The 17,896-nt window shown below is 36.9% G+C and overlaps 1 protein-coding gene across 1 annotated transcript in view; it reads left to right on the forward strand.

Annotated features, from left to right (window-relative positions):
• The first annotated feature begins 2,955 nt into the window (after positions 1-2,955).
• frmd4bb (FERM domain containing 4Bb) overlaps positions 2,956-17,896 on the forward strand; it is a 41,342-nt gene continuing 26,401 nt past the window's right edge. Inside the window, exons 1-7 of the mRNA XM_073823476.1 lie at positions 2,956-3,039; positions 8,052-8,117; positions 8,238-8,332; positions 12,291-12,383; positions 12,575-12,659; positions 16,211-16,267; positions 16,354-16,376. Of these exons, the coding sequence (XP_073679577.1) occupies positions 2,956-3,039; positions 8,052-8,117; positions 8,238-8,332; positions 12,291-12,383; positions 12,575-12,659; positions 16,211-16,267; positions 16,354-16,376 (503 nt within the window). The remainder of the gene's footprint in view (positions 3,040-8,051; positions 8,118-8,237; positions 8,333-12,290; positions 12,384-12,574; positions 12,660-16,210; positions 16,268-16,353; positions 16,377-17,896) is intronic.

The following is a 17,896-nucleotide window of genomic DNA, read 5'->3' on the forward strand; positions in this document are numbered from 1 at the left end:
ACCAGGGTACGTACCGAAGGTCCCAACAGCGGTACCACAGCCAGTCACCCTACAGGCCTTTTATCCTCCTCCATTCGTGGAGAACGAGCACTGGACACATATGTCCACAGAGCTGCCCTGTGGCGAAAGTCAGACCAACTGCTAGTTTGTTACGGTCCCCCTAAGAGGGGGCTCCCGGCAACTAAGCATACTATCAGTAGATGGATTGTGGATGCAATAACTACTGCCTATGAGTCCTCTGGCCTCCCATCACCGATGGGCGTCAAGGCTCACTCAACTCGAGGCATGGCCGCCTCCAAAGCTCTGCTAGCAGGTGTCCCCATTCAGGACATCTGCAGTGCGGCGGGTTGGTCCACCCCTTTGACCTTTGTGAAGTTCTATGAACTAGACCTAAGAGCTACGAGCTCGTCTGTCCTGAGCTGACAGCGAAGGCGCTATCCCTCGTGAGCCCGAGGGCCGAGGTAGATGTTCCCTCTTGCGCTGGGTGCTCCCCAGGCAGAGATGTAATTCCACTCGCGTCCTGGCAGTTTTTCCAGGCGGAGTTATTTTAGTGTTCTGGCCAGAATTTCCAGACACTACTCGGGTCCCTGTTGTCCGGGTGCACCCCGACAAAGGGATTACCCTTCCTCGTGTGCCTGAGGGCCGAGGATGCTTCTTAGTCTGGCTGGTCACCAGACGGAGGCCTATCACCTCGGGGCCCGAGGGCCGAGGTGTATAACTCTCCCTCTTCGCTGGGTGCTCCCCAGGCAGAGATGTTATTCCGCTTGCGTCCTGGCATTTTTCCCAGGCGAAGCAACCTAGCGTCCTGGCGTACTCCCCAGACGCTACCTGTCCCTCTACGTCTGGCTGGTCCCCAGACTGAGGTAGACACTCTCCTCATGAGCCCGAGGGCCGAGGCAGATCATATCCCTCTTCGCTGGGTACTCCCAGGCAGAGATGTAATTCCGCTCGCGTCCTGGCAGTTTTCCAGGCGGAGCTAATTCAGTCCCTCTCGTGCTGGCTGTTCCCCAGACAGAGCTTGGACTACTCTCCTCGAGCGCCTGAGGGCCGAGGTTCCTGATATGATTCCTCTTGCGCTGGGCACTCCCCAGGCAGAGATGTAATTCCACTCGCGTCCTGGCTGTTTCCAGGCGGAGCCATCTCCCGTGCTCTGGCCAGAGTTTCCAGGCACTAATTGCATCCCTCTTGATCCGGCTGCGCCCCGACAAAGGATTGCCCTCTCCTTGTGTGCTCGAGGGCCAAGGAGGACCCCTCTCTAGCTGGTGACCAGACTAGGGTGTATGACCTTAACCTCGTGGGCTCAAGAGCCGAGGTTTATATAATCCCTCTTCGCTGGGCACGTCCCAGGCAGAGATGTAATCCCGCTTGCGTCCTGGCACTCTTCCCAGGCGAAGCAACCTATCCACCTATCCAACCTTGATCCACCAGAAGCAGCACTTCCTTTCTTTCCCAGACAAACACCACTGGGCAGGAATTTGAAATTCTGGAGGCGTTGGCATATCGTTCCCCAGAGCGTTTGATGACGCAGTGTAGAGTTCCCGAAAGGGAACGTCTCAGGTTACGTATGTAACCCTGGTTCCCTGAGGGAACAAGACACTGCGTCATGGGCCATAATTCCCGCATTCCTACCGCGCATCGCTTCACTCCTGGAAGCTGAAGCCGGTTTGAAACGCACGTGCTTATATACTTCCTGGTCGTATGACGTCATCACGTCGGTGACGTCACTCCCGTCATCCTATTGGTTGCAGACTGATTCAGAGCCGGGTTTGCCAATGGCATTCCCCAGAGCGTTTGATGACGCAGTGTCTCGTTCCCTCAGGGAACCTGGGTTACATACGTAACCTGAGACGTTTTCTCTTCTCTCAGATATTTCAGTTGTATTGAAAGTTCAAGATGACTTTGGGAAACTAGTGAAAGAAAGATAACTGCAGACATGGAGGAAATTACTGAAAAGTCTATTAAGAATTGCCTCACCTTAAAAACGTTTCTTTTTTTTTCTTATTCTGTTGTTAATTTGCACATTACCAACATATTAGTGCACTGCTACCTCTCACTGGTTTATTAATGTTATTGGTTCCTTTGAATATTTTAAGTAAGCATTACTCGAAGTAGTAAGTAAATAGTTTTACTTTGCTTGAAAGTAGCTGTAACTTAATAAAACCTAGTAAGTATAACAAGTAATTAAAGACAACTAACTATATCTAAGTAAGGTAAACTATTGGATTTCACAGTGATAGGCACAGCCTTCATTTACTTTTCATTTAATCACACTGTGTCAGTTAAACCCAATAAATGTCTCACTGCTGAAACTCACAGGCATTTTTGTGGAGCTGTAGGATTGTTACGTATATTTTAATCTGCGATGTAAATCCTCAAACTTCATGACAAGCAGTAAAGGAGGGACGGGAGCAGAGTTTGGGACACGTGGACAGGCCGCAGAAAGAGATGTGGCAGATCCTGGTTTACTTTTGGAAGCAAAATGGTAGGATTGTGTGTGGAATCAAATCTGTGCTTTAAGTTTCAAGTATGCTCAAAAAAGTGCAGTAAAATGGTGAGCTAAAATCGTGGCTGGCAGTGCAGTCCCACAAACCTCAGCTCTTTCCTTCACTGCCTGGCTGCCCTCCCAGAGTCTCCGGCTCTAACCTCAGCGCGAAGACGGAAAAAAGAAATTCCCCTGCTCTGCTCTCCAGAGGCGCAGAGGAGTCTCCACGAGCATGGGGAATGTAGTCGAAACGCATGTCACCTACTTGTCGATCTTGCGTGAGGAGGCAAAGATTAGGAGCTGGTGAAAGAACACTCTGTTTAGAGTTTGACCCAGACTAGGTTTGGTTGCGTAAGGCGGGGGCGACCCGGGTACCAGCCGGTGGCGGTGCTGCCATGGCTTGGGGTTTAGTGTGTGGGGTGGAAGCTCTGCTGCTGCGAAGCGGCAGTTTCATATGGCAGATCATTTTGTGGATGATTCGGAGGTGTTACCTGCAGAGGATGAGGTCATGCCAGCAGTGCCTACAAACCTGTTTCTACCTGGGCGAAGTTTATCAGGTATCGGCTCTTTTGTATCAGCTTGAAGTTGCTTTGTGATAATTTCAGTTGGTTTAAGAGTTCTGCATGTTGCTTGTGGCAGTCTGTTTTGAATTCTTTCAATGTTTTACAGTAGAGTTTGGTCTGCATTTCATTTTTCATATTTGTCTGCTATCCAAAGTCAGATTTTAATGTGAACGTATAATGAACTCAATATGACAAGTTTTGTAAAAGGATGACTAATCTCATTTAAAATACTGCTCTATACTCTAAACTTGTCTCAGTTTTTATTTCTCTTAGATTTTTTAGAAGAAACACCTGAGACAATGTGATGCCTTACTGCTTCTTTAAGTTTACTATTTTTTATATTTGATGTATATATGAAAATACATTTTCTCTGGATTGCTTTGATGATTCACTTGCTGTCTTCACTGCAAAAATGCTTCACTGCAAAAATGCTATTCTTACTTAGATTTTTTGTCTTGTTTCCAGCCAAAATATCTTAAAAAAATTATTAAATCAAGAATAATTTTCTAGACGAGTAAAAATAGTTTTGTTTTCATAAAAAAGTCAAAATTGAGTGAGTTTTTGCTAAGAACAAGCAAAATAATCTGCCAATGGGGTAAGCAAAAAATCTTATTTCAAATTTTTTTTCCAAGCAAGATCATTTCTTACCCCATTGGCAGTTTATTTTGCTTGTTTCAAGCGAAAACACTTAATTTTGACTTCTTTTTTTTTTTTTTTTTTTTTTTCTCAGGACAGTTTTTACTCGTCTAGAAAATCCTTCTTGATTTAAGAATTTTTAGATATTTTGGCTGGAAACAAGGCAAAATATCTAAGTAAGAAAGTGTTGCAGTGTTCATAGTGAAGCTTAGAGAATGGAAATATGTTGAAATGTATACTCAGATATTTACAGTGTAGTTCAAAAGTATAAAAGCATATTGAAAATCTCATTAAAGTAAACAGAAAAGGATTTTGGATTTAAACAGAGAAAAGCTGTGTTGTTGAAAAAGAACTGGTAATGTGGCTGTTATACATTACATTATACATAAACTGACAGTATAATTTGTAATGGGAAGAAACAAGATGTAATTAAAAGCCAAATAAACAAATCCACTTAGTGGTCTCTGATCTTTGTATCCTATTGTGCATTGTTAACTGTAATGCCGCTGCATTGTATACACAATGCAAAGTTAATTTTCTCCAAAAACAGATCATGCAAATAAAAATTACAGACTTGGAAAAGGGCTTTTAAAACTTTCCCAGAATATCAGTCATAATGCAGTAATCTTGCCCATAAGATTAGCCCTCAGGAGTGAAGTGCAGATGAAAGATCTGTGCTAGTAAACACGTTTATATACCAATAATCTGGCATGAAAATGAGTCGACTAATAAAACTTTAAGTATTATTTTCCACATTTATCCTGACCGAAGAATGTATCATATTTTGAATCTTTTGGATTGGACTTTTACAAGAACACCTCAGGAGTTGCATCAAATTATACATCATCTCCACCACAGTATATTGTAAACAGACATTTTTGGTATTGGTCGGTTTATAGCACAGAGTCTTTGAGTTTGGGCTGAAAAACAAAGCAATTTTGTGCTGTTTTTGTGGTTACATAAGATTCTGCTGGTTTGTTAACAGATGTTTTATCTATTTAAAAATGCACAACTTTGTTTCTTCGTCCAACATCCTGTTGTTATTTTCAGTGACAGAAAAACAACTAGTTTCTGGTTTGTTCTGCACACCAAATGTGTGCTTTTCCACAGTAATCTATGTGCATGGATTCTGGTGGCACAAATCCATGAAGAATTTCTACAGTCCTGCAAAAAAACTTTAAATGCATCTTATTTTAAAAATTCTTAAAAGTGTTTATTGTATTTGTCTTAAAATTACCCTGCAAAAACAGCGATACCAAAAACAACATATATACATAATGTTACCTCAACTCTGTAACTCAACTCTTGAATGGTTTGATTATTTGTTTGGTTAACTGGTTGTTTATTTGATTGGTTGGCTGTTTTGTTCTTTGGTTGGTTGGTTGTTTGAATGGTTGATTGGCTGATTATTTGTTTGGTTGGTTGACTGGTTGTTTGGTTGTTTATATGGTTGGTTGTTTGAATTGATGGTTATTTATAAGGTTAGTTAGTTGGCTGGATGCTTATTTGGTTTGTTGGTTGTTTAAATGGTTAAATGTCTGGTTGGTTGTTTGTTTGTTTGGTTGGTTGTTTTGTTTATTTTATTTGTTTTTTGATGGACTGATTATTTGGTTGGTTGGTTGTCAGGTTGTTTGTTTATTTTATTTGGTTGTGTGAATGGTTGATTGACTGTTGTTTGGCTGACTGATTGTTTGTTTGTTTATTTGGTTGGTTGTTTTTTGGTTGATTGGCTGTTTGATTAGCTGATTATTTGTTTGGTTGGTTGACTGGTTGTTTGGTTGTTTATATGGTTGGTTGTTTGAATTAATGGTTAATTATAAGGTTAGTTAGTTGGCTGGATGCTTGTTTGGCTTGTTGGTTGTTTAAATGGTTAATGGTCTGGTTGTTTGTTTGTTTGTTTGTTTGTTTGTTTGTTTGTTTGTTTGTTTGTTTGTTTGTTTGTTTGTTTAAATGGTTGATTGGCTGTTTGTTTGTTTGGTTGGTTGGTTGATGAAATAGTTGATTGGCTGGTTGTTTGGTTAGTTTGTTGGTTGACTGTTTGTTTGTTTGTTTATACAGTTGGTTGGCTGGTGGTTTGTTTGTTGGTTTGTTGGTTGTTTAAATGGTTGATTGGCTGATTATTTGTTTGGTTGGTTGGTTGACTGGTTGTTTGGTTGTTTGTATGGTTGGTTGACTGGTTGTTGTTTATTTGTTTTGGTCTTTGTTTGGTTGTTTGGTTGGTTGAATGGATGGTTGGTTGGTTAGTTGACTGGCTTGTTCATTGTTTAAATTGTTAATTAGCTGGTTGTTTGGTTGGTTATTTATATAGTTGGTTGTTTGTTTATTTTATTTGGTTTTATTAACGGTTGATAGGCTGATTGTTTGTTTGGTTTGTTGGCTGGTTGTTTGTTTATTTTTTGTTGTTTGAATGGTTGATTGACTGGTTGTTTGGCTGACTGATTGTGTGTTTATTTGGTTGGTTGTTTAAATAGTTGACTGGCTGGTTATTTGGATAGTTTGTTGGTTGACTGGTTGTTTTTGTTTTAATTGGTTGTTTGTTTTTTGGTTGATTAGCTGGTTGTTTGTTGGTTGGTTGAATAGTTGTTTGGTTGACTGGTTGGTTGGTTGTTTATGTGATTGGTTGGATGTTTATTTAGATGTTTAAATGGTTAATTGGCAGATTGTTTGGGTTTTTTTAATTGGTTGTTTGTTTAAATTAAGTTTGTTTGTTGTGTCACAGTTAGGCGGGTTGAGGAGTGGAGATGGAGGAGGAGAACCGGAGTAAATGAATTTAATGAAAGTTTATTAAATAAAACACTGAATATAATAACAAACAAACAAAAACCTGGAGCATTAAACGGGAACATGTAACATCAATGACGGACAAGGGGTAGTGAGCAGACACAGACTTAAATACACTGAAGACAGGGCGTGGTTACAAACGAGATAATAGGATGACGAGGGGGAAATACAAATATGGGCATGACTAGACCAAATGAGACAGAACTAAAGGGGGAGACAAGGACTAAACCATTAGCATAGGAAACATATGGGGAAAAACACTGGGAAAACAGAACAGAGACAGAAACAGACTACAAAACCTGACAAGTTGATTGGCTGGATGTTTGGTTAGTTTGTTAGTTGGAGGACTGGTTGTTTGTTTGTTTGTTTGTTTGTTTTAATTGGTTGGATGTTTAAATGGTTGATTGGCTGGTTGTTTGGCTAGTTTGTTGGTTGACTGATTGTTTGGTTGGTTGTTAATTGGTTGGCTGGTGGTTTGTTTGGTTGTTAAAACAGTTGGTTGACTGCTTGTTTGTTTGCTTGGTTGGTGGTTTGTTTGTTTGTTTGCTTGATTGGTTGTTAATACAGTTGGTTGACTGATTGTTTGCCTGGTTGTTAATACGGTTTGTTGGTTGGCTGGTGTTTTTTTTTGTTTGGTTGGTTGGTTGACTGGTTGTCTGTTTGTTTGGTTGGTTGTTAATACGGTTGACTGGTGGTTTGTTTGTTTGGTTGGTTGGTTGGTTGATTGTTAAAAAAGTTGTTTGACTGGTTGGTTGTTTGGTTGGTTGTTAATACGGTTGGTTGGTTGTTTGTTTGTTTGGTTGGTTGTTAATATGGTTAGTTGGTTGGTGGTTTGTTTGTTTGTTGGTTGTTTATATGGTTGATTGGATTGTTGTTTGGTTGTCTGTTTCCCATGTATTATGTGGCACAGATTCAATTTTAAGTGTACAGGCTAATTCACTTCCCCGACAGGTGCAGACCAATGTTGATGGTCACCAGATTACAGTACGTCACTTCTCAGACACTCCAAGGCCAGACAAACACTGATTCAACATGTTCAATCAATAAAAACAAGCAGCAACCAACAGCAACAGATGCCAACAGGGGTAACACACTTATCTGACAAAACCCGAAGAACGTGTCTATTGCTGTTTGTCTGCGTCTGTCAGTTCAGTGTGAATTGGCCTTTCCCAACTTATTATTAATGTAGGTTAATTTATTTCAAAAAGTCATTTGAATTTCAAAATAAAAATAACAATGTTTAGCTTAACACTAAAATGATTTTTTTTTTTCGGCATCTGAAAATTAATCTGCTATTTGCAGAACCTTGTCAATGTACTGCCATAACAGATCCTGTCTGGATTGTTTTAGTTGTTGCTGAGAGATGCCTTGTGACTCATTGCTCTGCTCTGGTTGACAGTCATTATATACTGTGGTTTTGAAATATTTCTGTTTGTTTACTTTCCTGTGTGTACCAACTGAAAGAAGACATTTTACAATTTGAATTTTGAAGCTAATATGTTAAGTTAGTGTTCAGTTAGCCGCTATAATGAGTGAGGAGGTGGCGATAGTGCATTGTCAATCATCTAGTGTCATTAATGTTTCCACAGATGACCGAGGGACGACTCTGCCAGGTGCAGCTCCTGGATGACAGGAAGCTGGAGCTGTTGGTTCAGGTATAATCTCTCACAGCACTGATCCCAGTTCTAGTCTATTATACCTCCCACTCAAGGGTAATGGACCTCTATAAACCTCACTGTCTCACATTATATTGATCAATGGATTTTCTCTCGCAGCCAAAGCTGTTGTCTCGTGAACTCTTGGATTTGGTCTCATCCCATTTTAACCTGAAAGAGAAGGAATACTTTGGGTTCACCTATGTGGATGACACGTGAGTAACTCTTTTATTGATGTTGTCTATAGAGGTTCCTCATTCCTGTGGAACATTTATAAAAATCTAGCTTTTGAAAACATAAGAGATAAAAGTTACTGAAAAATTACTGTTTGATTCACATGGATTACTTTTAAGATGTCTAAATGTACTTTTTGAAGCAGCAACATTTTGGTAGAGGGAAAGAAGTCTCTTAGATGTTATTAAAAATAAGATATTTTTAAATATCATAGATATATTAAATTACATTTTATCAATCAAAAAGCATGTCTAATTAATCGAAATACTTGGGTATTTAACAGCAAAATATTCCATGTTTACAAAAAATGACATTTTTAAGGCCATATGAAATCCGTTATTGTTCTCTCTCAAATTCTGTTTTATTTTTACCAAATTCTGTGTTTTCCATTAATTTTCTGGATTCCATTTTAATGGTTTCATTAAATTCTAATAATCAAAAGCATCTCTCATTAACTGCTTTTATTAAAAAATGTATTGCTGTTTTATTTATTTAAAATATATAAAGGAATAAGGGAGCATATTATATTTTATTGTGTTTTAAATGAGTAAAAAAATCTTACTGACAAATGGGCAAAACCTAGGATAGTGGCAAAATTTAAAAAATGTAGAATTACAACTAATTAGTATTTGGGGTGAAAGTAATATGTCATAAATTGCTTTTTGTTGTAAACATGCCTGACAAGATTCTTACCCTGAATGACATTTTAGTGGGTGTCTTCTGTAAATTAGGAGAAAATGTATGCTATTTATTTTTGCTGTAAAGACCCATACGTTTCTGTTTGTTTATAATATGATGGTAGTTTTTCTCAAAAGAAACAGTAAAATGCGTGTACTCACACATTGAGGTGGCAGAGGCTGAAAACACTGTGAGCGTCACAGTGAACTTAGATATATTTTAGAGTAGTCAATGTGCAGCTTGTATAGCAGTATAGACTTAGGCCCAATCCCAATTCTATTTTCTACCCCTCCGCCTACCCCTCGCCCCTTCCCCTTGTCCCTTGAAACAAAGTGTAAAGGGGAAGGGCTAAAATATTTCCCCTAAGAAATGGGACACCACTACAACACTGTGATACGTCATCATACGTTGTCGCTAGTTCCTAATGTTACGTCAGAGGACATGCGCAGATGTTTATCATCATTCCAAGATGTCAAAATGTTGTCATGTTGCAAAAAGTAAAAATGTACGGTGTACGCACCGTTCATTCACATGTGGCCGTAAGCAAAACAAACAACGCATTATCACATGCGCGGCAAATTGCTAATCAGTGTAGTGGTGCCTGGAGAAGTATATATGCTTCATTTGTGAATTTCGTTTTGAACTTTCTATTTGAACGCATTCGTTTTCTGGATCCTTGGACTAAAATGTTTACAGGGGTTCACTGGTTTAAGAAATTTCTGATCGTAAAAATCAGCTTCTTTTTATTTGTAAGGTATCGTTTTTATTATTATGTACTGATTTAAATTACTGGTGCGGTGAGCGGGCGCATTAGGCGCAATCATTAAAGACATTTCAAAGCAAGCCGGCTCCACGGTCCTGACTGCATCATCACTGCCTTTATTGGGTGTTTTGAGCGAATATTTCGTTTATTCACATGACTGGATGCGGTGGACTGCCGTGATTTTGGCGAATGCAGGACACTACTGAATAATGCGCATCAGAGGGGATTTAAAAAGTGGAAATTGCCGTGCCACTGGTCTTTCATGTTTCTAACATGCAGTCAAGTGTAGGCTATATGACATAAAAATATATTTTGTAATATCGTGCAATCAGTGCTATCTGCTAGCAAACTTTAGCGATTTTTTTGCAAACGTTTATTTACAAAACAACACCATAAACACAAACACAAGATTGAAGGTAATATAAATATAATGAAACATTGTCATGAAAATCCTTATTAAAGGCAAAAATTACTTATATTTACGAGTCTGCTTGCTCGAGTGAGCAGCCATGTTGGAAATTTCTCTTAGCCCTTCGTTTGAAGTGAGGTCCTGAAAAATCTTCGTTTGGAGGGCTATCTGGCCCTTCCCCTTACCCCTACCCCTCCAACCAAAAGAGAAATGAGACACCCCTACCCCTTCACGTGAACGCGCCAAACGGAGGGGTAGGGCTAAGTGTAGGGCTAAGGGGTAGAATTGGGATTGAGCCTTAGTGTCCCCCGAAAATTACTCAACATACAAATTGTTGTCAAAACAGCTGGCAACAAAAGTGAGTACACCCTAAGTGAACTTGTCCAAAGTGTCAATAAATTGTGTTAACACCATTGTTATCTGGCACTGCCTTAATCATCCTGGGCATGGCATTGACCAGAGCTGCACAGGTTGTTGCTGGGATCCTCTTACACTCCTCACGGAGCTGCTGGACGTTAGACACATGGTGCTTCTCCACCTTATGCTTGAGGATGCCCCACAGGTGCTTAATAGGGTTCAGGTCTGGAGACATACTTGGCCACCCCATCACCTTCACCTTCAGCTTCCTCAGCAAGGCAGTTGTCATCTTGGTGGTGTGTTTGGGGTCATTATCATGTTGGAAAACTGCCATTCGGCCTAGTTTCTGGAGGGAAGGCATCATGTTCAACTTCAGTACATAATGGACTCCATGTTTCCCTCAATGATCTGCAACTCCCCAGTACCAGCAGCACTCATGCAGCCCCAGACCATGATGCTACCACCACCATGATTGACTGTAGGCAAGACTCAATTTTCTTGGTACCTCACCAGGGCATCACCACACATGCTGGACACCATCTGAGCCAAACAAGTTTATCTTATAGTCTCATCAGACCAAAGGACATGGTTCCAGTAATTCATGCTCTTGGACAGGTTGTCTTCAGCAAACTGTTTGTGGGCTTTCTTGTGAGCCAGCATCAGAAGAGGCTTCCTTCTGGGATGACGCCTATGCAAACCGACTTGTTGCAGTGTGTGGCGTATGATATGAGCACTGACAAGCTGACCTTCTACTTCTGCAACCTCTATAGCAATGCTGGCAGCACTCATGCATCTGTTTTTTGAAGCCAGGTTCTGCACCTGACGCACAGAACGAGTGCTCAACTTCGTTGATCGACCATTGCAAGGCCTGTTCTGAATGGAACCCATCTTGGAAAACCTCTATGACCCTGACCACTGTAGTGTAATTCAGTTTCAGGGTGTTATTGAACCTCTAATAGCCTTGGCCATCTTTGTGGAGAGCAACGATTCTAATTCTCAAATCCTCAGAGAGTTCTTTGCCATGAGATGCCATGTTGAACATCCAGTGGTCAGTATGAGAGAATTGTATTTAAAGCACCTAATTTTAACTGCTCTAGATACACAACTTTGTATGGTCCTGTCAAGCACACAAAAACATAAACATGATGAACAGGACATGTGGCTATGCATGGTTAAACAACATATTGCTGTTATCACTTAGGGTGTACTCACTTTTGTTGCCAGCTATTTTGACAATAATGGCTGTATGTTGAGTTATTTTCAGAGGACAGTACATCTATACTGTTATACAAGCTGTATATTGACTACTATAAAATATATCCAAGTTTCATTTCTATAGTATTGTCCCTTGAGAAGATATACAAAAATGGTGATACTAAATGTGAGGGGTGTACTCACTTAGATACTGTATACTACTGTTATTATTCCAATCGAGCTCTCCCAAACTTAGTTTAATTCTTTTTAGAGTCAAATGTTGGACAAAATCTTTACAAATGTGTTTAAGTGAACCATTTAAAATAAACCAGTTAAAAAATATGTAACTATTTATATATAAGCGATTCAGGCAACACTATAAGGCACAAATCTCTTGTATTGCTGCCCAGTTCCACTTCAGTTCTGCTGAAGTAATTTCTGTGTGGATGATTTTCACCTATTAGTGTTAAATTGCAGAGCGTTTACTGGATTGAAAGTGGGCTTGCACATTTCACTTCAATGACCTTTTCTCTTCCAGCGGTCAGTGCAAATGGCTGCAGCTGGACCGCAGAGTTCTGGAACACGACTTCTCCAAGAAATCAGGGCCTATTGCACTTCAGTTCCTGGTGAGGTATGTGATCTCTGCCTCATGATGTCTTAAGTCACATGACCACAGCGACCACAGAATGCAGCACATTCCTGGGCTGAATCACTGTGGTGCTGCTGCTGCTGCTGCTCCAAAGAAACACCTTGTTTTAGATTTTAAGGTTTTGGTCTTTGGCTGGTGGTTATTGTTACAAAATTGTGATTTGTCATTTGCAGGTTTTACATCGAGAGTATTTCACTTCTAAAGGAGCACACAACTGTGGAATTATTCTTTCTGAATGCTAAGTCCGCCATCTATAATGTGAGTACATTTGTGTCTGTTTACCCACCGAAGTGATTCACAGTCTCATTTCTCGCCTCTATAAACAATTAGGAAGCCACAGACCTTAGACAGTTCATATGAGTTATTGAGTCCCAGGGCCAAAGGAAGGCAATGTGTCACTGATTGGCCTGTGAATCAAGACAAGAGAAATTCTTGCAAGATTCTTCATAACCATCAAGACCATAAGCATTATTTTGGGCATCATTTTTTTCCCTGTTCATTATGAGCTGGGTTTTCCCTACCATTTTATGAGCTTGTGGCAGAATTGTAACTAATTCAGAGGCAAAATTAAATTTGTGTTTGCTCTGAAAGCTTTTATTTTTAATTTGGTTGTTGAGATTGCTGTCAGTGATGGAAAGCGCAACATGTGTATGTTTTCTCCTATAATTTTGAGGTTTACACTACTAGTCAAAAGTTTTTGAACAGTATGATTTGTAATGTTTTAAAAGAGGTCTCTTCTGCTCACCAAGCCTGCATTTATTTGACCCAAAGTACAGCAAAAACAGTAAAATTGTGAAATATTTTTACTATTTAAAATAACTGTTTTCTATTTGAATATATTTTAAAATGTAATTTATTCCTGTGATTTCAAAGCTGAATTTTTAGCATCATTACTCCAGTCACATGATCCTTCAGAAATCATTCTAGTATTTTAATTAGCATCATTACTCCAGTCACATGATCCTTCAGAAATCATTCTAGTATTTTGATTTGCTGCTTAACAAAACATGTATTATTATTATTGTTAGTTGAAAACAGCAGAGCAGATTTTTTTCAGGTTTCTTTGATGAATAGAAAGTTGAGAATGACAGCATTTATCTGAAAAAAATATTTTGTAACATTATAAATGTCTTTATCAGTACTTTTGATCAAAAATGATGTGGTGGTACCACAATATAGGATTGTTTTACATGGTTTTACTTAAATATAGACTGTGACACTAAATAAATAAATAAAATAAAATATGAATACTATGGCACTTTTTAAAATTACATAATTATTTATTTTTTCCAAATTCTGTTTTAATTTGGATTCTGTTTTTTTTTCCCTAGACTCTGTTTTAACATTTAATTTTAAAAATATTAATCAAAAAGCATATCTAATTAATTGAAATCATGAAACTTACACAATTTTAAAAATTATTCTAAATTACATTTTTAAGGCCCTATGAAATATGTTTTATTTTTTCTCAAATAATGTATTCTCCATTAATTTTCTGGATTCCATTTTAATGGTTTCATTAAATTTTAATAATCAAAAATATCTGTAATTAACTTTTTGTTTGTTATTTATTTATTTATTTATTTATTTATTTATTTATTTATTTATTTTCAGAAAAACTGTGTTGTGTTTTTATAATTTTCTGGTATATTATTTTTGGTAAATATTTTTTCTGGTAAATACTCCTTAAAAAAATTATGTTTTAATAAATATTTTATTATTAGTAGTAGTAGTAGTATCAATTTAAAGTATCCTTGCTAAATAAAAGTATTAATTTCTATCATTTTTCCCCCAAAATAAAAATAAATAAAATAAATATACTATCATTCTATACTATCAAAATATTGATGATAATAATAATATAATAATACATCAACAGCAAATGCTAAACTGCTTTAGCTTTGATCACAGGAATAAATTACATTTTGAAATATATTCAAATATAAAGCAGTTATTTCAAATAGTAAAAAGGTTTTTAGAATTTGACTGTTTTTGCTGTACTTTGGATCAAATAAATGCAGGCTTGGATGAGCAGAAGAGACTTCTTTAAAAAACATTAAAAAATCTTACTATTCAAAACTTTTGACTGGTAATGTATGTATTTGAACAGCAAATAAAATGTACAGCGATTTAAATTATAACAGTTTTAACACAAACAAGCTATTAATACATAATTAGGCAGTCATACATAAATGAAACCGGTAATATTTCTGTAATATTACTAATAAACTGAATGTGTTTTAAAACACAATTACCGGGTTTATATATTTATCATCAATAAATCCTGAATCTTAAAAGCTAATTAAATATTGCTTGGTTCATAGCTAGCCATATTGAACCATTTTCTTATTTTACTGAATATGGTTCACAATAAACAGATTCTAAGCAATTTAAATAAATGCATTTTGAAAATACGATTATTTAAATATTTGAATTGGATGTCAAATTTCCATCTATTTGGATTATACAGCTTTAACAAACTAATAAACGCAATGTGTTATGTTAATGTGATTATATTTGTCATACATGACTAATACTGTACATAAATGCAACAAATCAGATTTTTGTAAAAGTACTAATTAACTGAATATGTTTTAAACGCACAATAACCAGATCTGTTTCAATCTTATAAAGTTTTGTATGAATATTGCTTGTTCCACAGGCCATGTTATAACCATGTTCATACTTACTACATTAATAAATGTATTTGTTTTCAGACAAAACAGATTTCAAAGCAATTTAAATTCCATTTTAAATATATGATCATTTAAATACAATCAAATAAATGCTAACAGTTAATTTATGTATGACAGAAAAAATACATTACATTAAGTGTATTAATTAGATATTATCTATGCAATTCATAAATTATACATTTGTGCGTGTATATATATATATATATATACACTGTAAACAAAATCTGTAGAAATTACAGTAAATTACAGTATTACTGGCAGCTGGTTGCCAGTAACTTACTGTAGATTTAAATTTATGCTATTTACTGGCAAAAGTTTGTTCAAAGTTAATTGAACATTAAACATTAACAAGTCTTTATCTTTACAGAATAAAACTAAAATAACAGCCTCATGCAAAGCATTCTGGGAACCAAAATCTGAAGGGAAAAAAAAAACAGAAAAAGGTTGATGAAGGTTTCTGGTTCCCAGAATGCTTTGCAGTAGGTTGTTAATGCATAGTTTTATTCTGTAAAGATACAGACTTGTTAATGTTTAATGTTCATTTAACTTTGAACAAACTGTTGCCAGTAAATAACATAAATTAAAAATCTACAGTAAGTTACTGGCAAACAGCTGCAGAACTACAGCAAATTTTTTACAGTGTATATATATATATATATATATATATATATATATATATATTAGTGCTCACACATCTATCAGACACACCCTCAAATCTGTTTTGCTTTTCCGCAGCTTTCAATCTTTTACAATTAAATCACATACATCATATAAATATGTGTCTCCAGTGTAAAGTGGCAATTTATCTTTATTATAATGAACTGTTATATAAGGACATTTGGTTGACTGAATTTTTCATATACATGACAGGCTATTTATTGATGAAAACAGTGAAACATCAATTTTAATTATTTGTGAATAACCTAATTATTATGCATGAGTAAAGCTATTTCACTAAAACAAATTGACGCCCATGGCAGGAATATTACATGCATAGTCCGTGCCACATTTTCTCATGACGTTAATAAATTGACACGATGAGTAAGATTTCAAAGTGCTGTTATTCACAGAATATTATATGTGATTCAAAACGGTTTGCTTGTTTGTACACAGGGTGACATTGAGGTGGAAAGTGAGCTGGTTTTTAAATTAGCTGCTCATGCATTGCAGGTAAGACTCTTAGATTTAAAACATGAGATGTTCAGTGTTATGTATTAAATATTGAATACACATACTGAAAGTGTTTTGTTTTACAGGAATCTAAAGGAGACTATACAAGGTTTGTGCTATTTTTTTTTTTCCACACTTATTTACCACAAAGTTTGTGAAATTAGAAAATGTCTATTTTAAGACTTTAATGTCACTTTGTACTGTCAAGTGTTGAGATAAAGCAAACTGGCTGTACAGTGTCAGGCAGTACAGTGACTCAGTGAATCCAAGATATGCCAAAAGACATTAATGTTTTTTTAATTGAGAAACAAGGTCAGGATGAGATTAGAGTCATGTAATGATGAAAGTCCATTTTTTATAATAGGATCAGAAAAGTTCGACAACCTCTGTATTAAAGGAATAGTTAATCCCAAAAAAGTTCTAAGTCAGCATTTACTCAGAATCACATCTTTTTAAACTTGCGCTATATTGCCAGTATTGGGACACCCCCTTCTAATAAAAAGGTTTGACTACTTTAGTCATTTCCATGAGAACAAATCTTAATGTTTAAGCATATAATAATATTCTGGGAAATTGTGTGCTTCTAATTATAGAGCAACAGTTTGGACAGCACTCAAAAAGGTTCATATAGAATTATTGATTCAGTCAGTGTGGAAGAACTTGACTGGTCTGCATAAAGCAAAGTCCTAATCCCAGCTGAACACCTCTGGTGTGACTTTAAATGCAGACCTTGAGGCAAAAACTCATCGCCAAACACCAATGACTTGTATGTATGATTACACTCAATTTAGCCACTTCCAAAACTGGTGCAACAGAGATGGAAATACAATTTTTAAATACATGAATCATGTTTTCATCTTTGTTGCCACAGTTTTGGAAGTGCCTTTTTCTGTTCTAAAGAAGGGGGTGTCCCAATACTTTTGTCCATATAGTGTAGCCTATGTACAAGTCATTGGTGTTTGGTGATGAGTTTTTGGCTCAAGGTCTGCATTTAAAGTCACACCAGAGGTGTTAAACTGAGATTAGGTCTAGGCTTTGTGCAGAACAGTCGAGTTCTTCCACACTGACTGTAGCAATCATTTCATGAACTTTGCCTTATACACAAAGGGATTGTCATGTTAGAATAGAAAAGGGTTGTGTCCAAACTGTTGCTATAAAAATAGAAGCACACACTTCCCTAGAATATCATTACATGCTTAAACATTAAGATTTGTACTCATGGAAATTACTAAAGTAGTCAAACCTGTTCATTAAAATGGGGTGTCCCAATACTTTTGGTAATTATAGTGTATATGACGTTCTTTTTGCTGTCTTACTGTACATAGGAGTTATTTCGTAGCATATTTAAGCTGCTGTTTTACAAACAGAGAAAAAAGAGCTTGATTCTGGCTTTCAAAAGAACTAAAAAGCACCATAAAAGTTGTCAATGTGATTTGCGTGCTATGTTCAAGTCTTCTATATGATACAGCTTTTTATTTAAGCTGTTTTTCACTTACCTAAAGCAAACTTAACCTCTGCTAACATTCTTTCGTAAACTAAATATACAGTTGAAGTCAAAAGTTAACACCCCCTTTCAAAATCTGTAAAATTGTAATTATTTTTTCAAAATGAATTTTATTGTTTATTTAG

This window comes from Garra rufa, chromosome 18 (genome assembly GCF_049309525.1).
Source record: "Garra rufa chromosome 18, GarRuf1.0, whole genome shotgun sequence".
Lineage (NCBI taxonomy): Eukaryota > Metazoa > Chordata > Actinopteri > Cypriniformes > Cyprinidae > Garra > Garra rufa.